Source organism: Chrysoperla carnea, chromosome 1 (genome assembly GCF_905475395.1).
Source record: "Chrysoperla carnea chromosome 1, inChrCarn1.1, whole genome shotgun sequence".
NCBI lineage: Eukaryota > Metazoa > Arthropoda > Insecta > Neuroptera > Chrysopidae > Chrysoperla > Chrysoperla carnea.
The window spans coordinates 42,007,628-42,032,684 of NC_058337.1; the positions used below are offsets into that span (position 1 = coordinate 42,007,628).

A 25,057-nucleotide genomic window follows, 5' to 3' on the forward strand; every position below is an offset into this window, starting at 1 on the left:
AATAAAGTGATTTTTCTCTCTTGGAACTACTCCAAATTGTTGATATTCAGCGTCGCTTTATTATTATAGCTTTCTTATCAAATAGTAATATTTTTTTTTTACATTTATTTCAGGGCCCCACAGTTTTAAAGACATCCCTGATTTAACACATTCATATACATGCTATGAATTCACTCACAATATTTTAAACTATCGTTCACTAGCGTATATTGTGTAAGTAGTATGAGTATCACGTGAACAAAGCATGACTACTCATATAACGTGTAGGTATGTATGTTTTTATTATTGTATATACATGAAAGTACTTTTAACGAATAGAACTTTCTAGAGACTGTTTCGCTCCCAACGTTGCGTGTTTCATTGCGTACAAACGCTACTATAATCATATAGAATTGCATTCTAAATAAATAAACATTAGATCTAAGATTTTAACTTTTTGTTTTGTTTTTGTTTTTAAGTAATACGGCTTAAAAGTGTAAAATATTGATACCTAATTAAAGTGATTTAGGTACCATTTGCATCTAGCCTATGCCATTGGGAAATGGCCAAATCTCTTTTCAGTGATAATAAAAGTGAAAAACAAATTGATAATAAGTTAAATATTAAGAAGCAATTGAAAAATATTCAAACTACACTTTTTACCGCTAATATTGAGAAAATATCTGACGATTATTGTAACGAAACTAATAAAAGTTCAACTGGTAAGTAGTAAAAATTTTTTATTTAATTGAAAAACTACTTGCAGGTTAGTAATTGTGTGTTCTAGCAAGGTAAAAACCTTATAAAACCTTTATTTGTAATGTAATTGATTTGAAGGCAACAATGCTCAAAAATTAATGTTTTTTCTTCTATTCTCATTGAGTAAGGTTTTTAATTAAAAAATCCATACAAATCTGACCTTATAATTTCAAATCAAAACAAACAATTTTTTTTTGTATTGTTATTGTTATTTATGTCATACTCTTTACAACATCCATCAGTGAAACACCGGTTCGTAGAATCACGCATGCGTGAACTATATAATTTGAAAAATTAGATAATTTTATTTTTTGTTGACATTGAAAAGTGTACTTACTATATTTAGAATCAAAACAAATACAGGTGTAACTTTATAAATGACATTGGTTAAACAACTATAAATATGTTAGAAAAACTCAGATTATTTTAAGGAAATTGAGCATAAAAGATAAAAAAGTTAATTGGATAAGGATAAACTCATTAATGAGTTGAGCAGATAAAAACGCGCCAATTGATCAACCAATAGGCAATAAAAAGTGATTGACCTAAACAAAAATGTATAAGATTGTGATTAACATCGCAATTTTCGAGATGTTTGGGAAAAATTATTTTACTCTCATTTACTTCTCAATACCAAGAACCTGAAGGAGATAATCACAAGAACGCTCCTTTCTATAAATTGATATAATTTCAACGTTTTGCCCGGTTTTGAAAACATAACTAAATAATAAAAGTTCCCACAACATTCCAATTTCCAAAAGTTAAGGTTCACATCAACTTTTAATATCAATTGGTTTCCATTATATTTGAAATTAATTATTTTGTGGTGAAACCGTGATTGTAGTTGTTTGGCTTAGTTTAAAATTATATTAGCCAGGAACAGCCAGTCGACAAAACTAGGTGCGGTCGTCTATAGCGCCTAAATCTGGAGGCGGCATGACTTCATAACATGATGGAGAAACAAGATAATGACATCAAATTCAGCAATAGTTGAAAAATATGTAATCCATATAAAATAAAAAAATTGAACTGTCTGTTTTTGTCTGTCTGTTTGTACCGGCTAATCTTCGAATCAACTGGACTGATTTTGACGAGACTTTCACTAGTAGATAGATAATGTTATAAGGAATACATAACTTAGGCTACTTTTATTTTAGAATCCATGAAATTGTGAACAAAGGGGGAGGTAAGATAGGTCAAAGAAAGTGGAGGTTATAACGCGGTAGTCATTGTTTTTAAAATTTAAATGACCCAGCGAAGTCGATGGAGACATGCTATTATCTATAATAAAAATTAATTTATTAATATTTTTAGCCTAGAAAAAATAAGATGAAAAATCTATTAATTACATAATCTATTTTATTATCTGAAAAAGTAATTATAGTATTTTATTATGATCTATTTTTATATCACAGATAAGATTTGACCACGAATTGTTAAGACTTAAATGAATTAAAATTATAAAATCGTTTTTATCATGTCTTTTGAGACGAAATTGCTTTTGTTTTCGTACATTTGCGCATTTTTTACGGTTTTACGGTATCTATTTTAACAAAGAACCAATATTTTCAGTTACATTTTTACCAAAAAGAGTATTACCTAAAAAATGCCCAATAAAAATGGACCAAGTTTAATTTAAAAACTGATTTTAATAATTTAGAATTCTATTTTTTTACGATTTCGAAAGCACAGCCCTCACGATTTTATTTCTGAATCCGATCTACTTATACTTCTATACCTTTTGTGAATCCATTTCAATACTTGTTTAATACTTGAGAAAAAAGTGATCCGAAAACCATATTGACTCGAATTTAATAATACGGTTCAACGTATTTTCAGTTATTGATTCTCTTGGTTTTCCCTTTATTATTTATGTGTCTTTAATCGTCATTAGTGTGTTTTAGAATACATTCAAGATCTATAATCAAATCTTTCTTAGTTTTGTTTTATTAATTATTAATCGGATCTTATAATTCTCATATTAAACTTTTGTTTTGCGATGTCTTCTTACATTTTCTTATTATTATTATACATCTAATCTGAGCAAATTAGGAATTTGTTGAAACCTGGCAATTTATACATTGGGTGGGTCATTTTAATCTATAAAGACTAATAGCTCGCGTTTTGTAGTATATTGGACCTAGATCTTCGAATTTCTTTAATAGCCAATTTAGATCCTAAACGATAAAAGATAGAGAATAACACTTTAAATTAGAAAGTTGATTCTCATAAAAAAATAATATTTTTCATCTAAACCATTTTTTCGGAAATCGTCAGCTTTCGGAGGAATTGCGACTTATTATTGCATTTAATCAAAAGAAAACATGCTTACCTCGGGAAAATGATTTATCCAAAAGTTGTTGTGTTTTTGATTGGTTAACTACAAAACGAGCTATTAGCTGTTATAGATTGACATGACTCATCCTGTTTGTATTGATTTTCACTGATTTTTTCAAGATTTTAATGTTAATATCTTAAATATCGATTACAAAAATGAAATTATTCATATATGTGGTTCAAGTATTATTTTAACCACAAAATGCCAGTAAACCCTCAACAAGAACACAGAAATTTTATATTTGCCTACAAAAATTTTGAATATAGGCAATTTTGTTACACAAATGTATGTTATAAGTAGTAGAAAATATTAAAAGTTTCTCTAATCAATAAGGAAGGTGATATTATACTCATCATATACGAAATTACATTAACTTTGCCATTTTTTCGTTTTAAAAATTACAATTGTTTTAATAAAATTTTGTGTCTTTAAGGTATCGCATTTATCAAATTATTTTAAACAGCACACGTTCTAGAAACCCATTTAAAGATAAGGGTCATTAGCTGCTAAGATTTAATCAAGTTTAAAAATTAAAACTGTATGCCCTGAAACTTCTTGTACCTATATCATGATGCAAAGAAACTTTCCACAGCCTGTAATTTTTATCCAAAATCTAATACAAGAAGGACTGAGCTCGAAAAATAGCAGGTCTTACTCATAGTATATTTCAGAAGAATAGGTATTGTCTATTACTCGTCTTGTAGATAAAAATTTTTCTCCAAAATAAAGGAATTTTTGTGTTTCATATTTCATGTTATAATTCTCAGTTCCCTAATTCCTTGAATATGAAGTTTTTAAAAATTAATTAATTTGAATGAATTATTTTATTATTATTTTTTGTTCCGCTTAATAACAACATATCCCGCATAGTTATTGATTATTTTTCATAATGTCCTTTAGGATATTAAGAAATGTCCCGGAATGGCTTGTTCAATTATATTCGATATTATGCGGAAAGGCATTAAAACAATTTTAGCTTAGCAGTAAATTCGTTTATTTCGTCAAATAACATTAGTAACGCATGAGTTAGTGGCGCAAATGTCTCTATTTGTTAATAAACGGGACGGTTAATGATAAAGTTGACTTACCAAATTAATAAATAGGCAACTTGAATTACGTAAATGTTATACATGTATAACAGTTTTCGATTATTTGACAAACACTTAACATTTACGTCATACAAGTTGCTTAATTACTAATTTTTTAAGTGAATATTAACACATTCCATGAGGTTTTAACAAAATACGAGAGGTTTCTTTCATTTTCCTTTATTAGCTGATTTCTGTAACATTTTTTACTGTACTATCGTTGAAATGAGATCATTTTTCCGTAATATTTTTTAAGAGATACCGCTTCAAATAATTTATTACGATTTAGGCACATTTACCAATTCATTGAAAAAACAAACTAATAAATTTTATCTAATTTATTTGTATATATATTTCCTATTTTTGTGACGTTTCATAATATGTTTTTGCAAAAATAATGTTTTCTTTAAAAATTGATAACAGATAAATAATGAATTTTAAGAATTTCATGCTTGACCACATATTTAAAATGAATGAACCAATAAAAACACATTCTGATGCCACATCTATTAAAACGCACGAATAACAGCAAATTATAAAAATTTTAACATAAACTTTGATATTTTGTCCTTAGTTCAAAATATTTACGCGACAAGAGTTATTATAGACATAACAAAACTGCCTTCGTGTCTGACACACTAATTGCCATGTGATCTATTTGTAATAATCCCCTTTTTTTAAATTTGTTTGAGAAAATCTTCTGTTTTAACCCTCGCCGCAAAAAGAGTACTTGTGCCTGTGTCGGCATTGTAACTCCTAAATGGATGTCTCCTATTGTAGGTAATTTAGAAAAGAGTAGCTATGTATCAAGAAAAATCGGTTCGATGTGGAGAGAGTTACAAGGCAAAAACTGAATTATAGTCAAGGGTTTTGTAAATTTCACTTGTTGGAGTATTTACTTTTTTAAACTGAATTTTTTACTTTATTTGGAAGTATTCTATTAAAAAATTTATTTAAAATATGATGCAATTATGTTTATGCATGGAATTCAGATTTACAATAAAGGACCTTTTAACCAGCTCCGAACAAGAAAATACTTCAATATTACAGGGAACTTGTACACCCTGTAAACTCAATACCCTATTTCATTTACTTTAAGCAGTTAGTCATTATTATTAACATAATTTGCCCTAAACAAGATTATTTAAAATCTAAATTGACCCAAATGTAAAGTCTTAACGTTAATTTTCTTCATCTTATTATTAGCACAAAAGCAATTGAGAAATTCATTAAACTATTACCTGAAAAGTTGTACAAAATACGACATTCGGCACATCACTAGAGCGTAACGGTCTAGAGCTAGACTATACGATATAGTCTCGTCTCATATCATATTATTAATTTAAAATTAAAAAGTAAAATTAATAATTTTTTACTTTTCATAAATTATACTTAAAAAAAATCACCACTCATGTTTTTATTCAAAATCCGACTATGGAAAAGTTTCAAAAACAAGTCCTCAAATGAGATGCTGATATAATCTGTCAAATACGTAGCACAATGGTATACATATTAAACAATACGTACGATACGATAAGTTAGTTTTATGGCCTAAGTATATTCAATTCGGATGGCTTCGGCAATGTAACGATGGCCCATGAATGGCTACAGTTTTTTTTTTACAAAGTATGAATTGAATAATTTTTTTAATACATTATGACTATAAAAATTGTTGCTAGTTGGAACCTCACCCTTTTTTTTTGATAGACTGGTTCTTGTACGTAATTGATGATGTTACTAAGGGGTAAAAAAATAGGTACTTGATGAAACGAATAATTAATTAGTAGTATTTTTTTATGATAAGCACAATCGACATCGATGTCGTAGGATAGTTTTCGATAATTTTGAAAATATTGAAGTATTTTCTAGCAAACTTTTTTTTTCAAAAGCAAGTCAGTTCGAAAAAAAATAAACTCTGCACTTGCGCTTATGACGTGATGAAAAGGACTATTATATTTAAAATGGTCAAATTTTGTAAATTTTTAGTTATTTAGAGTTCGGTTTTTAACTTTTCCTATAAAAGAAAAAAAAGCATACATAATATACAAGGTGTTCTGTTATCGGCTGCAGATCGTTGACCTACAGAATAAGCTCATAAAGACGAAGGAAATAGTTATTTACCAATTTTGGATCTGAGGCCTAGTTTGCGAGATAATTAACAAAATAAATTAGTATAATATTAATAAAAAGTTAATATATTTATCGAATCACAATTCAATAAAATATTGAAGGCTGGTATTGTATTATTACATAAACTAAGAAATAGTAATAATAATAAGAAGAATAGAGAAGAAGAATCAATGTGTGGTACATTGTACATAGATACAACATTCCCACTACTATATTATATCAATATGCATATACTAAACTAAGCTGATGATGATTGATGACTCACGCCAACTAATTCAGACCTGCTATGGATACAATATTATGCATTTTTGGTGTGTTTTTATTTTATGTATGTAAATAGAATGTAGGACCACCTCCTACCTGCCTCCAATATTTTATTGAATTGTTATTCGATGTAGTTATTTACTTTTTTGTTAATATTATATTAATTTATTTTGTTAATTATCTCGCAAACTAGGCCCCAGATCCAAAATTGGTAAATAACTTTTTCCTTCGTCTTTATGAGCTTATTCTGCAGGCCAACGATCTGCAGTCAATAACAGAACACCTTATATATATTTTTAATGATATGATATCTATACATATAAAATGGTTTGTCCTGAATGACTGATTGACTGACTGACTGACGGATCAACGCACAGCCCATGGTAGAGAACTGAAACATGGAGGATGTGTTCTTTGTATGACGCTAAAAAAGAATGGATACAAGTACGGATGTTTTATTCATGCCATATCACTAAAGCGTACAAGGAAGTTATGTGGCGTGCATATCAGAATTTTTGTTGAAAAATGATTATCGTATTCATTTTTTTGATGAGATTTAACCTTAAGATGACATATAAAAGTAATTTATTTTATTTCGAATATACCTACCTCCCATTAATAGCTAGTTTTTTTTTTTAATTAAATGGAGAATAAGCAGTTCATTATCTACCTCCTAGATTTTAGAATATAATAAATTAATTAATTATGCATAGTAGTTAGTTATGTAACAAAAATATTAAATAAATAAAAAGTTTTTTTTTTGTAATTTTTGCAAAACTTAAAATTGCGACTTAAAACTTGTTTCTTCTTGAAAAAACAAGCATTTTTTGGTTTTCTTCTATCTCTTACTATTTGAAATAAATACACGTTTTACGAAATAATCGAAACAATTTTTCCTAATAATTTTCCATAATTTCCTAATCTTTGATAGAAATTTCTCATTATACTTGACATAGAAATATGCCGCTATCCAAAATTTTTAAGCCTTATTTCATGTCAAAAGTGTTCATGGAATACAGTAAACATAACGAAATGATTTTGGTTTTCATGCAGAATTTTATGAGAGAAGTTGACTCCTTCTTTGAAGCAGGAAAACTGTTCAGTGGTGCAGTAAATCAGTACAGTAAAAAAATGGAGCTTTTTCTGAAAATCGTTCGGATCCAACGGTATAATTTAATTTTGATTAATTTTTTGCTATAGATAATGAAAAATGATATTTTCTATACTTTTTGTATACTATAATTTTTGTATCTAAAATGTTGATTTTAGGACCAGCATGCACTAACGAGCCGAGCCCCGAGCACAATTTGTGTCAAACCGTGATATGGCTGGCAAGTCATGGTTGTTGTCCTTCGTCAATGGTATATTTAACATAGTTTGTAGAAATTTTGAGAAGCCATGGCATAACGAATATCTCAAAAATTTAAATTTTTCTTTTTACATAAACAAAATGGAAGTCTAATAGATTTTCCGGTACTTCCACATAGATTAATTCTCTTCTATAATATACATATACATTTTCGAGATAATGACATTTGCTTGATAATACCTCCGAAACCGTAGCTCAAGACAAAACATTATAACTATTCTTAATCGGGAAAGGCTTTTATTAGATAATCTTAAAGCGAGTTTTTAGGATTAGAATCTCTTTTCTATTATCTAATCTCTTTTCTATTATCTAATCAGTCCATGCGTAAATATCCATCTGAATCTATATTTGTTGAACCATATAGAAAGGCTTTTTCAATTTCTAGAATAAAGTTTTTAGATAGTATGAGATATGTTATTTAAAAAACTAAAATTTGGCACACTCATAGCTTTGAATTAAATAATTCGCATTGGAAATTAACCAATTAGGTCATTAATTAAAAGTAATACAGTAGAACCTCGATAACTTAAACCTCGGTAACATAAAAACCTCTGTTACTTCAAAAAATACTATGTTCCCTTCCCATCAGAGCCCAAAACCTCTATAGCTTAAAATACGTAACCTCTATAACTTATATAAATAATCTCTGTATAGGCCCTCAGTAACTACATAGAAACATGTACATACCTCTATATTAACTAGGGTACATAGAAACATGTACATACCTCTATATTAACCTTTACCTAACATAGACCCTTGATAACTTAAAATCTCTATAACTTAAAATATTTTGTGTTTCCCTTGGACTTTAACTTATCGAGGTTCTACTGTAGTACCTACCTACCTAAAGCATAATGTTTGAGTACCAAATTTATAAAAAGTACAACTCAAATTTATTAGTAATTTTCTTTTTCAAATTTGTTTTTTAAATACTTATTTGTAATAAGAAGATTAACTACAAAAAAATTTGTGATCTAATCATAAATAATTTCCTATTTAAAGTCCAACGAAATACAAAATTTAAAAAAAAAAAATAAATGCTCTAAGCACGACCTAATTATTGACGTATGTATTCATATTTACATCTTTCTTATTTTTAATCAATAAATTATATTTATATATTTCGTTATCAATACATTATTTACATCCTTGATTGATGTAAGAGATTTATTATATTAAAGATTTATTACTAATTAATGAATATTTATATTATCATTATATAGATAAGATATATTTTCCATATTTCTTTAATGTTTTCACGCGTACACACCCTCTAATATTGTTGTATCAATATTTATATAAATATTAATATATTTAATAATATATATATTGATAACAATAAGTGATAATATTGACATTATAGCCGCAAAAACAAAAACCTATAGTAAAATTTATATTTTTTTTTTTTTTTTTGTGTTTAGCTGCTAAGGCTATCAACACGAGTGTCTGAAGTATTCATTGTAAGTTGTACAGGGTGTAAATGGTTTGTTAAATTAAATTGTAAAGATTAAGGTCTTTCAGAACTTTAAAGAGTAGTTGTGTCGCATTCTCGTTATCTCTGAGTAAATGGTTTATATTTAGGTTTGTTTCACCATAGCACTTAAATTTTACTTTTGTCAAATTTATATTTTATTGATTTGATAATAAATTATTCACGATTTACATTTGCTTATAATAACCAAAATATTCCAAATTTTATGTTGAATAGAACATTTAAATCGTAAGTATTTTTGTGAATATTAAGACATAAAAAACATGATCAGACAATAAATTTGTTGCAAAATTTATTTTCTACATCTTATAATAAACAACAATTTGACCAAAAAACCAATATAGCGAGTGTAAATCACTCAGTTCAAAAGCTTTAAAAAATATGAAAATCTTTAACATAATAGAGAAGTTGCATGTGTTTTTAATTTTTTTCGAAAGTTTACTAAAAATTACTAATTTAACAATTGAAATTGTTTTTTTTTAACTATAAATTCAAACGTCAGTGACGCTGAAATAACAACACCGCACGAAGAAATGATATATAATATGCAGAATGATAAATTGTTTGTTTCTCAAATTGCTTTCAATATTGAATATAACATAACGTAATTTTCCATAGAAACAAACCGAAAAATGTTCAATAAGTCGTATGCCTACAGTCTAATTAATATTAGGGCATCGGTTTTTTTTTTGAGTAATTAAAAATTTGTATTTTAAATTTGACATGATACTTTTTTTTAAATAAATGGAATATTATTATACATGTCATAGTAATAAAAATATTAATTAGCTTTAGTAATTATTTATTTGTTATATATTTAGCTGTGAATAATTATTTATATTTGCACAGAAAATATGAATATTTATTTTTACACATAATTACTTACCAATAATAAATTGATTATTTCAAAGTTAATAAAATTACCTACAATAAATATCACTATAAATACTGTTCAATACAGAAAATAATTCCACATCATAAATTATTTCAACAGAAGCAGGAAAAGTTTTAAAAATTTATGAGTTATCTAGTCTAAACTACTGGACTTAGTTTTTTATTTTCAGTTTATATTCAACTCTGTCGGGTTTTTTGATTTTTTAAATTACATTTTTTATTTTACCCTCTTTAGTTAGGATTTTCAAATACCTATTCAACGATACTCCACTTATCATAGTCTGTCGACTTTCATTTTCAACTTATGTATGTATGTTTGGTCCTTTGGAGCGCTCTAGAGATCAAACGCGTGAATTAATTTTAATGATTATAACGTTAACCGATTTGTCTATTTAATAGCTATTCAATGATACCCCACTAGGCATAGTTCGCCGAAATTCTTTTTTTTTCTTTTTTACAATATGGCGTCCAGTGATCGCCATATTGCATTTTCACTATTGCCATATCTTCAGTAGCACTTGCAAGGTTAAGGCAAATCGATTGATGTAAGAATCTTCGAAATCGACCGAGGCGTTTGGTCTCTAGTGTGCCACATAGGAACAGACATAGATAGACTGATAAACAAATAATCCTTTGCGTTGCTCAGTCGGGTAAAAAGAGCCAAGTAGTTTGTATTTATACAATTGATTTTATTGATTTTCTATTAATTCGCAAGCTGTAATGCTTGACTTTGCCTGGTTGAATACCAAAACTTTCTAAAATATTCTGTAATTATACCATGCATATATGTAATATGCAAGGTATACTAAGCTTAGTTCCAAGTTTGTAACACTTAAAAATATTGATGCTACGCACAAAATTTTGGTATAGGTGTTCATAAAATCACCTAATTAGCCCATTTCTGGTTATCCGCCCGTCCGTCCATCTGAGGATACGATAACTCAAAAACGAAAAAAGATATCAAGATTTTTACAGCGCGCGCGTGACGTAAAAAGTGAGGTCGAGTTCGTAAATGAGCAACTAAGGACAATTGGGTCTTGGATCCGTAGGACCCACCTTGTAAACCATTAGAGGAGATAGAACAAAAGTTTAATGGTAAAAAATGTTCCTTATCAAAGAAATAAACAACTTTGCTTGAAACATTTTTTCGTAAACATCACTGTTTTCCCGTGACGGAGCAAATTAGGCGTAAATTGTATAGTATGTATTATATGGGAATATCATTTATGTATGTGTGACATGTATGTATGTGTAATGTGATAGAGTAATCAACACTGTCTATGCATGGTATTTAAACAATTAACTCGGTCAATTGTTTGTTTTCACTTCTTTTTTTAAGAATTTAATATATTCTAAAATATTCTGAAACATTTTGAAGCTTCTCATAATAAAACAATATTTTAAGAAGATATTTTCACTATACCCACCAGCATTCACTTACAGATCCTAGTGCTACCAAGCCTTACACTCTTACACCATAACGATATTGAATGAATATGACATCTATTGTTTAAATAAAAATTCGAACAGGTATAAAAAATATATTTTGGGTTGTTAACTAAATAAATTTCCAGACTTGCCCAAACAAACTAAAAAAAATTTTTTTTATCAAATGAAACAATAGATCGAGGATAAATAACATGGCTTTCAACGGTAATTTGAGACAATAGAATTTTGTTTATTTTTTTTTTCCTATTTTAATCTTAACAATGCCATAAAAATACTTTGTTATTTTGACAGGAAAAAAATATAATTTGTATACTTCAATTCTTCTCAAGTGTTCATGAAAATTATTATCATTAATTAAAAAAATTCGAATTTCGTCTTTTTAATAAAACTTCTTTTGAATAAGCAAATTTATTAATAATACCCAGGACCGTCTTATCCAGGGATGTAATAGTCCGTGGCGCTCAGTTGCAGGGACCTCGGAAGCGCAACCTGATCTTGTTTTCCACATACCATGCGTAACCTGCTTATTTTGAAAATTATCTAACAAATATTACACCAATAAAAATATAGGCCAGTATAGTTTTGGCAAAACACATGAAAATAGATCTGATATTAATGGGGGAGATGCATTTAATGAGTTAGAATTGCTGCCATCTCCACTTGATGTATTAAATTATATTTCTTCCAATAATTTAATGTCCGTGTTTTTTAATATTTCAACATCCTTACGCATATACAGTGTGTCGCATTTAAGATGAAGACACCCTCATATTTTCGTTATATATAGGAATATATCGATTTGTAATTTTGCACACTCCTACTGGGTTATGGGTCACATTTTTTAAGATACTTAACCGAAATCAGAACTATAAACTCAGCCTACTAAAAATTGAAAAATAGGGCCGTTTCTTAATATTTTACTTAGCGTCAGATTGGATTTATCGAAAAAAAACTATTAGAAAAAGTTGCTTAGAATATCTTTATATACCTATATACCGATTTTCATGACAAAATTTGCATTTTTAATTTTTTCATTATTTTGGTGTGTACTCAAAATTAGTACAAGTTTATTAAAATATTTGAATACATCACACTATTAAATCATCAATTTGTCCAGTTTTTACATTCCATAGCACACTAGTTACAAAAGTTTATTTTTTAATTTGCTAGCTAGTGTGCTATGGAATATAAAAACTGGACAAATTGATAATTTAATAGTGTTATGTATTCAAATATTAATATTAATAAACTTGTGACCAAATGAGTGTGGACTAAAATAATGGAAATTTAAGTCGTGAAAAACTGCACACATCCTTCAATTTATATTAATATGAACTTATGAAGATATTAAAACGATTTCAAGTTTGCTGGAAATTAATTATTCGATAAATTTTAATTTTATTAGCCTAATAACCAAAAAAATTTTCAAAATTGAAAAAAATAAAAAACTATTTAGGATCAATCATGACCCGAAATAGATTGACTTTGACCATAATCAAGTATCGAATCGAAAGTAGAATTCAAAACAGACGATAGATATCATTAAAAAGTTAAAAGCCAGACAAATTGATTTCGATGCTTAAATATATACCAAACATTATTTTAGAGTTAAGTACGTAATAAAAAAAGTGAAATTTAAACATTAAATTTGTTTGACAAGAGGAGGAATTTTCATTCCTAACCCAAAAATGTTAAGACAGTTCTGATAATATATGCGTAGGTATGTACGTCATTAATATTACGCAGTAATCGCTACCGGATTTTACTTTAGACATTTTTTTTTTTTTTTTAATTTTTCTGTTTGTTTTTTCCTTCTTAAAAAAACAATGATTAGTTGTTTTAAATGCATATTTTCAAAACAATAAGGAAATAGTTAATAACAGATCTCTATTAATAATTATTAAAGGCTATAATAGGCTACATTTCCTGCTATTTATATTTGTGGATTTTTGAGTATTGCTTTTGAGTAGACTTATATAAATAAAAATCCAAGAATATCGAATGATGGATTATTTACTTTTCAATGCCTTTTATGTATTCTTTAGTCGTTTTTGATCAAAATATGGTAATAATTATAAAGTAGGCCTAAACATTAGGCCTGGGAATCAAAAATTTCGTGACTACGATCCATAAAACATAAAAATCAATGGTCTCCTCGGCTTTCCTTCTTCGGTCTTCTTCTGTCTACATAAGATTCGCATACAAGTCTCTTTAATCTTGTTTTTGCGTTTGATTTCTACGGAATTTAGATGACTTTCGAAAAAACATGTCGCTGTTTATACATATATTGACCCGTATACAAGTCTCTTCAATCTTGTGCTTGCGTTCGTTTTCTACGAAATTTAGTTGACTTTCGAAAAAATGTTGTTAATAAAAGTTGTTAACTTTTTATAAGATGCAACTTTGGAAATTAAAGTTTTTCGAAGGGCATCTTATTATATATTGTATGCAAAGGAAATAAAGCTGATCATTTATAAACATGAATGTAATTTTTATTTTTCTGGAGGTCCACATCAAATTTGAGGTCTTAGCAAGATGTTCCCCTTCAAATATAACTACTTTTACTCTACTAAGATAGGGCACCCTAAATGTTATATACACAATGGAATCTGAAAGTGACGTAGATCAAACTTTAGAAGTACAACTTTAAAATGCGTTAGGTATTTAGGTTGTATTATGGTTAATAGGTTAAATTGATTAGTGAAAAAAGTGGACCCCTCTTTGTAGAACATTCAACTTCCTACAAAAATATGTGTTAAGATTTGCTGTACGTAATAAATGGCAAGATATGAATTTTTTATAATGGGTAAAGGTAAAAATGAAACCTTGGACGAGGAGCATATTTCTATTAATATTAAAATCTCATATATGCAGAATTTTCTATAGAGATGCATAGCAACCCTTTTTGTCGGTATCGTAAGTAAAAGAAAATAGTCGATTATTTTTACTAACCCAAGTGTAGATGCAGATGCACCCCCTTGAATGAAATCCTAGTGGCGCACATGATTAAAATATGTTCTCTTTAGGACCCACAATAAAATTGTGGGGTTTATTATGAATCATCAAGAGAAATATTTTAACAAAATATATAGAAATATTTATAAGCTGATAAATTGTAGTTAATTAAAATTCTTAAAAATGAATCCTAAAAAATTAATATGGTCTTATTGATATGAGCGAAATATTTGAAGAAAATAAAACCAAAAAAGGAAAATTATATTTTTAATTCAATGACTGTTAATAAATAATCTTTCCAACAATCATTACTAAAAAGTTAATTTAACATTCAAAAGATTTTCATTAAATTGTTTTAAAAAATAAAATATTCCAAGCGGAAAAAGATACACTAAGTGTTATCATTACTATAATTCATTAATTAACAAATCACGTATTCTTCGAATAAACATTTAATTCTGCTTACTTAATAAAAGAAATTCCCCAAATTCTATGAATTAAACTATACAATAAAAGAGTTTGAGATCATAACAAGATCACGCGGAGAACACGCTTCTTAATAAATTGTTTATACTTTTTAAATATACTTTTATACTGTTCTTAATTGAAAATTTCTTCAATTTACCTATAAAAATATAATGTTATGTATGGCGTACAGTGAGTCGTCATAGTATTAATTAAGTCAACGATTAGTGTATAATTATATTTTATGTTAATTAACAATAATATTATTGTAAACGGCATATTACGATTACATATATGTATCTGTATGAATAAACGTGTGTAGATTTGTTTTTATATAAATAAACGGACAAACACATCTTGATATAATAGTTATCAGTAAGCTTTCAAAAGCAACACAAGTTTATAAGCACCTACTACCAACTAATGATTCAAGTTTTATATCTGTTATTATTAATAAATATTGCAGTGATTGATATTATTATATTATTATTATTTAATTAATTTATTAAACATGTATGTATTGATTATATTAATTTATTAATTTATTTATGATATTTAACCATTGTTTTGTTTCAATTCATTTGTTTTTTTAACTAATTATACGTTTTTTTTATTAAATATTAATTTTAAAAGTTTATTACACTGTTTATGTATGTTTCAATTTCTTATATTCTTGTTTTGTAAACAGTTTTTGTTTTTGTGTTTATTTGATTAAAATCAAGCAACTAGTTTCTATATATAAATATTATCAAAGATAATGAATGAGAACTCTAGGATATTTCGAAATAAATTTCGATTTTTGCCCCAATTTCCTAGATCAATTTTTTTTGTATTATATAAATACGTATTTCGACTACTAAGTAGTAGTTATCAATAAATAGTTATTTCGACTACCAAGTAGTCATGACTACTTGGTAGTCAAAATACGTATGTATGTGCAGTCCGCCACCAAATTAGCAACGAGTAACATACACAATAAAAGTAATTACGATTAGCTAATTCTTACTAATGATACTTGGTAGTCGAAATACATATTTATATAATACAAAAAATTGATCTAGGAAATTGGGGCAAAAATCGAAATTTATTTAGTTTCTATATTAGTATCTTTGTGTGTAAAGAATCGAAACCCGATCCTCTTTCGACTGTGGAAATCCATTCGATTATTTTCTATGAACTAATAGCTATTTAATCATTGTATATTTTAAATTAATAATTTTTATTACCTAAAAATTAATAATAAAAAAATGCTTACTGTTTTATTTTTTTTAAATTCAAATATAATATGATTATTCAATTATTATTCAATTTTTCAATATCAATTAGTTTTAGGCAATATACATTACATAGGTGTGTGATAGATATTTTTAGAGTAGAGAAAATCGATTTTATTTATTTATTTATTTTATTTAAGGTCGCTTTTAACGTCTAGGTCATAAGCGACCGCAGAGATTTATACGGAAAATCGATTTGGTGTCGTTCAATATTGCAAATTGAAAGTCGAAAGACTTAAAAACTTCATCTTTTTTCGTTGGGCCAACGGTAAATTTTAGATAGACTTAACAGATAGATTATCTTATAAAGAATTATTAATATTCAAATTTTCAAGTTTATTCACATTAATAAATTTCATCTTACGTAAAGTAAAAATAAATACCAAAGACTGGAAATCAATTTTTTTAATTTTTTCATTAAAATAAGTAATTAAACATTTAAAAATAATTTCCGAAAAATGAATAATTGTCGAAACAAATTTAAATTGTTTATTCCATCTTTTAATAATTTACAAATTTAATGGAGTAGAAAATCGATTTTTGTATTTATATGAAAATAATACCCTGTTTTATCGGGGCAATGTATTTATACCCATTCCTGTTAATGAGAATCTTCTTAATCAGTGTTGGCTTTACCAGCTAGATGAGTAGGCTTTAAAAAACAACCTTAATATTTGTACATGATGATACATTGTACATTTTGTTGCAAAAGTGGTAACAAAAGCAGTCATGTACATAATGTGGGAGGTGGCTATTTTTCTAGTCTTAATTACCGACAAATTCCTGAATCCGGCCCTCAATTAACTTAATTTAGAACTTAATTAAATTGAGCTAGTTAAATAAGATATTCTTAAAAAAGAGTTGCAAAGTATATATACATTTTTATATTTACATAAATATAAATCAGAATAATCAATTTGATAAAACTTCTTTTAGTACCTATGGGCGTGGCATTATGAATCTTATTTAAATTTTACAGAAAAAAGTGAAAACATCTAATCCTGAAAAAAGGTCTTATTTCATAAAAAACTTCTTTAAGTGCTTTTCTTTTCAAGTACGCTAAAGCTAGATCTGTTAAATTTAATGCACTCAAACAAAACTAATGATTTTACTTCCCTTAAAATAATGGAAAATTTATCTTGCGGTGAAACTACTATGCCGAATACTAATGATATTTTCCCCCAAATGTTCTAAGTATAAATTTTGGAAATCAGATTGGAAAGTTTTTTATGAACTTTAATAAATATTCTTGTGCATTATCTATTTTTATTATTTGAACATTTATCATTTGATATCATTTATTTGATGTTTTCTTGACCTCCTTATCAAATTTACGTCATGCTTTAAATACATTTGGAAAGCAAAGCAAGAAAAAAAGAAAAAAATCAACCAATGAAATGAAATGAAATGAACTTTGAAGTATTACAACATTTTTGATTAGAAAATAAATTTTATTGAAACGTTATAAATAGATGATCAGTGACTAAATATAACATTCTCTGTTGTTTCAGATAACATCAAAATGATGGTTTTCAAGTTCTGGCCATTAATTGTAATTATAGCATATCAATTAATTGCCCAAACAACTGCTAGATTTGAAGGTAAGTCATAATATTTGTTAATATTTAATTATTTGGCTAATCTAGAAGTCGGGCTTCACTTCCAAATCGATTGAAAATATTTCGAGTAATTTAAGACGCAGCGTAGACGTCGTTAGTTATTAAGAAACAACTTTTTAAAACAATTTTCTTCAGACCATTAAATTTATTTTTTCAAAATATTGACGAATAATATGGGGCATGCACTCCTCGTGCCTCTCATGGCAACAACTTTAAATGGATATATGAAGAGGTAACTGTAATAATTTAGGGCTAGTTTCGTCTTATTTTAACTAGACGAATTAATTATCCAGAAATTTAGCATGAGTTATAAATTACATCTCCGATATCGCCAATTAGAAAAATATGTGATTACCTTTACCCATTCCCATTAAATCAATCTCCAAATCTCATTGAAATCGGTTTTTTCTTGACAATTTCCAGCTATATTTATTAATTGATATAATTTGATATCCGCAGATTACAAAGATGTGACACCAATTGGTACTGTGATTGAATTTAATGAAGTTAGACAACAGAATGAACCACCAATTAAAATGAATTTGAATAAAAATGATATAAAAACAGCTATTGAATTTAGTAAACATGTCATACAGAAATTATCACAATTAGAAAAAAATATATTAGGAGCTAATATACAAATTAATAATAATACGATACCAGCGTATGGACAATACATCGATGATTCACATATTACAACTCCCGATCAACAGGAACATATATTACAACACGGAAAATATGCTTTAATATTATCAAAAGCTACGCAGTACATTATTAATTCGAAGTGTCTATCGTAAGTATCTAACAGTAAAATTTACAAAATTTTAAAAACTCCTTTTAGCTCTTGCCAGTTTTTCCTTGTAGTTCTTTCCAAACTGAACCGATTTTGAAAATCATCACCTCTTTTTACTTGTTTTGGGTACGGAACCCTAAACTCGCATTTAAAACACAGCTAAGAGCAGTCTCCATTATTTACCTTTCAAACAAACAAACAAACAAACAAACAAAAAATCGGTTCATCCGTTTATAATACTATTATCAAGATCATTTTCTTCACTTAATGTTATGAGTTGAAGAGTTCGAATTGTTTTCGAGACTTTCTCTGTCCTGCTTTAACGTTTTATACAACTTACATCTCTGAATGAACGCTTATTTTAAGCATAGTGAACTGATGTTAAAAATATGATATGCATTTTCAAAATTTCAATTAATTATCGTATTTTGTTACAGACGTCAAGTATCACCAGCCCAGTGTTTAGAATACATAAACAACGACCCAGAATTATCATCAACCATCTGTGAAAGTATGGAAACATATCCAAAATCTTTACGAATTCAATATCAAAAATGTAAAAATAAACTCTATCGCACATACGATGGTAGTTGTAATAATTTGAAAGGAACCAACGGTAAAGCATTAACAAGTTACAAACGTTTAATACCACCCATGTACAGTGATGGCGTACAGGAACCACGTCGATCAATTACAAAACGGCCATTAACAAATCCACGCTATATTAGTGCAATGATTAACGACGATAAATTAGTAACACCAATTGATCGAACAAAAACATTGGCATTTACATTATGGGGACAATTCATTGAACATGATCTAGCGCATACGGTATCACGACATATGGTGTCAAATGATAAGCCAATACAATGCTGTGATATGTATGATAGTTCGTTATCACCACGACATATTCATCCGGACTGTATGCAAATTGATATATCTGAAGATGATCCTGTCTATTCAAGTGATTATGTTTCATGTATGCGTTATGTTCGATCCCAAATCACTACAAATCAACAATGCAAATTTAGCCATGTAAACCAAGTAAGTATTTTCAAATAATATAATGTTTTATCATTGGTTAGGTTTTGCTGATACGATCGCTCAGTAAATTATCAAGTAGGCTGCATTCAAGTTTTGATAAGATATAATAACAGTTAACACTCACAATGAGCGGTCAGTATTTTGCTCAGTAGTGCTCAGCTTATTTCATTTAAGTTTGTATAACCCAATAAAATAAATCTTGAAATAAAAAATAGATATCGAACTTTTGAATTGAAATTTGTTTGAGGCATGTCAAAAGTATAAAAGAAAATTTTTTTTGTTTTCAATCCACGACAAGGGTTAGGGAAACAATAATCAAGATGGAGGCCCCAGGAGGATCTTAACAACCTGATTATTATTTACAATAATATTCTAAGAGTAATCGAGAAATCGAAAATTCGAATTCTTCCTTAAGCTTAAGCTTCCTCGATTTTAAACAAAACTTACTGCATTTAGTTTCAAAATGCTTCAAACAAATTCGAATACAAAATCCAAGCTTTTAGTTTAAATTTTCATTTGCTAGCTCATCTTAAGTTTAAAATTAGTTTTGAAATTTTATTCCAAAATTTTACTTCAAATGCAATAAAATTAGAATAGACTTCCATTTTATAAATGTAACAAAATTTTGAACACAAACTATGTCTAATCTAATTTTCGTAGTATTTGAAGTAAGTCATGTAAAATCTAAATATTTTTTAACACAATATTTCAATTTTGAAGCAACATAACTATTGATTGCTATGCAGTGAATGCACTTGTCTGCAGAATAAAATTATGTTTCACGGTGAAATAATCACCTATGTGGATTTTCAAATTCACCTGGAACTGAACTGCTCAGTTTGAAGAACAAAAGCCTTATCAATTTGAGGTATTCAGTTCGAATTTAATTTATTTTATCGAACAATTTCTTCATAATTCATACCTTCTAAAACCAAATGATAATACTAAGGCCAATCAGAGACAGTGTGTTAATTGCTAACGTTTAACCTTAATTAAAGAGAATTGAAAAACGAATACACTCGCAACAGGAATAAAACCCGGACCTATACCGTATCATAATAAAAATTTCAATTATAATCGAGAGACTTTAACGGTAAATAAAATTGTATACAAGAGTTTAGTGAACAAACACAAATAATAAATATCTAAAGGTTAAGCTTATAATCTCTTACAAGATACATTTATTTCAAGAAACCGGATAAGCTATACTTATAACTGAATTTTATACTTTTACCAAAACGGATCTTTAAAATTTTTGGTGTCTCTTGGCGCAAATTCGAATTGATTAGATTACTTTATAGTTAAAATCCTACTAAAAGCACGAATTATCACATCTCTGCATGGCTTTAGCACATTCTTTTATTTTTATAATTTTGATATCATGAATAATTCTTTATTTCTAGATGAACGAAGCAACTCACTTCTTAGACGGTTCACACATATATGGCAACAATGAACAAAAAGCCAAAACTTTACGTAGATTCCAAAATGGATTATTAAAAACATCTAGTTATAGTACCAATGAATACTTACAATTATCAAATAACTCCGAAATAGATTGTCAACAATCCAAGAATGGAATTTGTTTTACCAGTGGTGATTCACGTGTAAATTACCATCCACAATTAACAATCATGTATACAATCTGGACGCGGGAGCATAATCGTATTGCCAAGGAATTAAAACGATTGAATCCCACATGGAATGATGAACAATTGTACCAAGAAGCCAGACGTATTGTTATCGCTGAAATTCAACATATTACGTATAACGAATGGTTACCATTATTGATGGGTCCAAATTATGAATTTGATTCAAACAAATATAATCCAAATATCGATCCATCAATAACCAATAGTTTTGCAACAGCTGTGCTACGTTTCTTAAATTCAATGGTTGATGGTAATATTCAATTAAGTGATGAATCACGGAATGTTATTCAAACATTAAAATTAAGTGACTACTTTAATCGACCACAAATTATCGTTGAAGATGGTTACTTTGACAGCATAATACGTGGATTCACATCAAATAAATCACCAAAATCTGATTTGTATTTCACCCAAGAATTAACAACAAAATTATTTAAAGGCTCTTATTACGGTTACGATATATTAGCGTTAGATATTCAACGTAGTCGTGATCATGGATTACCATCATATAATCATTATCGTGAAGCATGTGGATTAAAAAGAGCACAAACTTTTGAACAATTAAAGGATGTGATACATACAAATGTTGTGAAATCATTACAAACAGTTTATCAAAGTCCTGATGATATTGATCTATTAATTGGTTTATTAGCTGAAACGACAAATATTACAAACAAAGGGAAATTATTGGGACCAACTGGTTTATGTTTGTTGCAAGAACAATTGAAACGTACACAAATTGGTGATCGGTATTTCTACACCAATCAAGGGCAGCCAAAACCATTTAGTAGAGAACAACTGAAAGAAATTGAAAAAGTCACGTTAGCCAGAGTATTATGCGATGACAGTGATAAAATCGAAGAAATGCAGCCAAATGTATTTGAAGCTATTGCAAATGAGTAAGTAATTAAAAATAATTGTTTTTTCCCAACTTGAAGTTGATTTTAGTTCTTTCTATCAATCTAGCAAATCATGTGATTAGTTTTGTTATTATTAATAACAAATCTTGCTTTTTTTACCACAATAAAGGTACCATTTTTATTGTTTTAAAACATATCTTCGTAATATCGATATCATCCGCGTATCGTGATTTTGCACTGATTTGAAGCATGATTCGATTTCTAGTGACTCCTCTATGATTAAAATCCCAGTAGATGCATTATTTAGTTTTTATACTAAATTTGATTTTTTTTAATTTTCAGATATCCATTAGTCTCATGTTCCAATGAAAAAGTAATACCAAGAATGAAATTATCAGCATGGAAATCTTAGAAATGCTTTGATCCGAAATTTAATCGTTCATTTTCACCATGATTTCGCTTCACTATTTTTAATAATGAATATTCTCATTTTCGTACGACTGATAATCCTACATTTACTTCATCGATCGTCGTGTTCAAAATAAGACTGATTTTTTTAACGAATGTATATTTATTTACATCGATATTGGCCCCATGAATAAATTTAGCAGCTAACGACAAAGCGTCAAAGATTTCTACTATTATGGATTTATGTCTCAAAAAGGGGATTTTATTTAACATCATAAAATGTAAATTAACTTTGAAACATTGAAACATCCATTTTATAAATTACAGTCGGAGGAAACTACCGCGCAATCATACATTTTTTTCGAGTTCATCGCTAGTTGCTACAACTATGCAGGGTGCTAACATACTGATTCACCTAATGAAATAAAAATCAAAAGTATATATTTCAATTAATTGAACGAATTGAATTTCTCTTTTGTCATAATTTTCATTTTTTTAAATCATCATTTAGAATTTAGGCAATTTCCAATCACTTTAAAATAGCAGACATCGATTTTAGCATATATTAAACATTCGCCATTGTTCAAACTCGTTAGCTTACAATTGAAATCATTTCAAGAATAACTCTTTATGCACAAATTGGAAATTGACTAAATTTTTATTACTGCATACTGTACTGTGATATTATACCATAATATGCATAATTTTAGAATTAATTTAGAATTTTCTAGTTAGTATACATGATTTTTTATAATAATTGTGAATTAATATTCAAATTATATTTGAATGTTAATCAGAATCTATTAATTAATAAGTACTTGCAATACAATTATTAATTATTTGTATGTATGTGTTAATAAATATGTACAAACGTTTATATGTACATAAGAAATATTTATTTACTTTTAATAAAAATGTTTAATATAATTATTATTTTTTATTTATTTCAAAAGCAAAACCTATTCGATTTTAAGATTAAGATGTCAGCGCTACGAGTAAAAAAAAATACCTACTAGACTCATACATACCTACAGACTACTACTAGCTAATTTTTTCATTGAATGAAATGGCATAAGATGCCTATTATACATTTTAATAATAGGCATCTGCTATATTTCAACCCTAGTATTTTATAATCGCGCTAATTTTTCCTACCTTTTTTTATATAAACTTTATGTTATTATATAAATTTTTTACATATAATATTTACATTAAATTTTTGACCTTTTGATTTTTAAGATAAGTGTTTTCATGTGTATTTTTAGTTTTAATTTTATAGTTGTGTGTGAAATTTTTATTTCCTTCCTACAATTTGGAAATTTATAAAAACTTAACTCGTTTTATTTACATTTACTTTTTTTGAAGAGTTGTAAATTGGTATGCTATATCGATACTTAAATGACATAAGGAGTCAAATTAAAATTATTTTAATGTTTTATATAATTTTTTAATAAAATTATTATCAAAATTAAGGTATGATTATGTGTAGATTTTAAACAACATTCCAGTTAAATATTATGTATGTATGCGAACTGACACCTATAGTTCTCTTTTCTATCGCTAGATAAAGTTTTTCTTAGTGTTAAAATCCAATTCAAGATTGAAAAGAAAATCTGCCCCAGAATAAAGTTTTAAGAATGACAATATAGTTTTATCAAAATAGATTAAGTTTTTCCACATAAGTTGTAAATAAACACTTGTATTGTCAATTTAAGATTGAAGCAAAGTAGTATGATGAACCAGTATCGTAAGCACAGGGTTGCATATTTAACGAATTTTCGTCTACTCAAAAGTAAAAACCATAAGAAATATGCAGTAGCTGAGTTGTATGCCTCTTATCGTTCACTATTATCGCATATATACAAGTTGATAATAGTAATTACGCTCATATATTAATTCATTGACTCGCTTATCGTTTAAGATAATTCTATTGCAAATACGGTGGTATGTGATTATCCACAAAAAAATAACGTTTACAAGCTTTCGAAGTTCGGATATTTTTATTAAAAGTAGTCTTGACCATATTTTTTAGGCAACCAGTTACAGGGATATTTGTAATATTTTACATTTCATAAAAAATAACTATCATTCGGTATACAAATCAGCGAAGGACGATCCTAATTCGGCTCCTGTACTATTATATATAACTACCAGTTGATACTTACACTCAATCTAAATAGTGTAAACAGTGCAAAAAGAACTTACATTTAACATTCGATAATTAA

At 27.7% G+C, this 25,057-nt stretch overlaps 1 protein-coding gene across 2 annotated transcripts; it reads left to right on the forward strand.

The window, feature by feature from the left end:
* The first annotated feature begins 526 nt into the window (after window positions 1-526).
* Window positions 527-23,565, forward strand: LOC123303690 (peroxidase-like). Of its 2 annotated transcripts, none has more exons than XM_044886300.1 (6): window positions 527-701; window positions 17,968-18,057; window positions 18,535-18,868; window positions 19,306-19,912; window positions 21,316-22,463; window positions 22,767-23,565. In XM_044886300.1, the coding sequence occupies exons 1-6, from the start codon at window positions 542-544 to the stop codon at window positions 22,834-22,836; spliced, it is 2,409 nt and encodes an 802-aa protein (XP_044742235.1). In that variant the 5' UTR covers window positions 527-541; the 3' UTR covers window positions 22,837-23,565. The 2 variants fall into 2 exon arrangements, with proteins under 2 accessions (XP_044742235.1, XP_044742236.1); XM_044886301.1 differs by lacking the exon at window positions 527-701 and adding an exon at window positions 15,577-15,695 and having other exon boundaries at window positions 22,767-23,563.
* The last annotated feature ends 1,492 nt before the right edge of the window (window positions 23,566-25,057 follow it).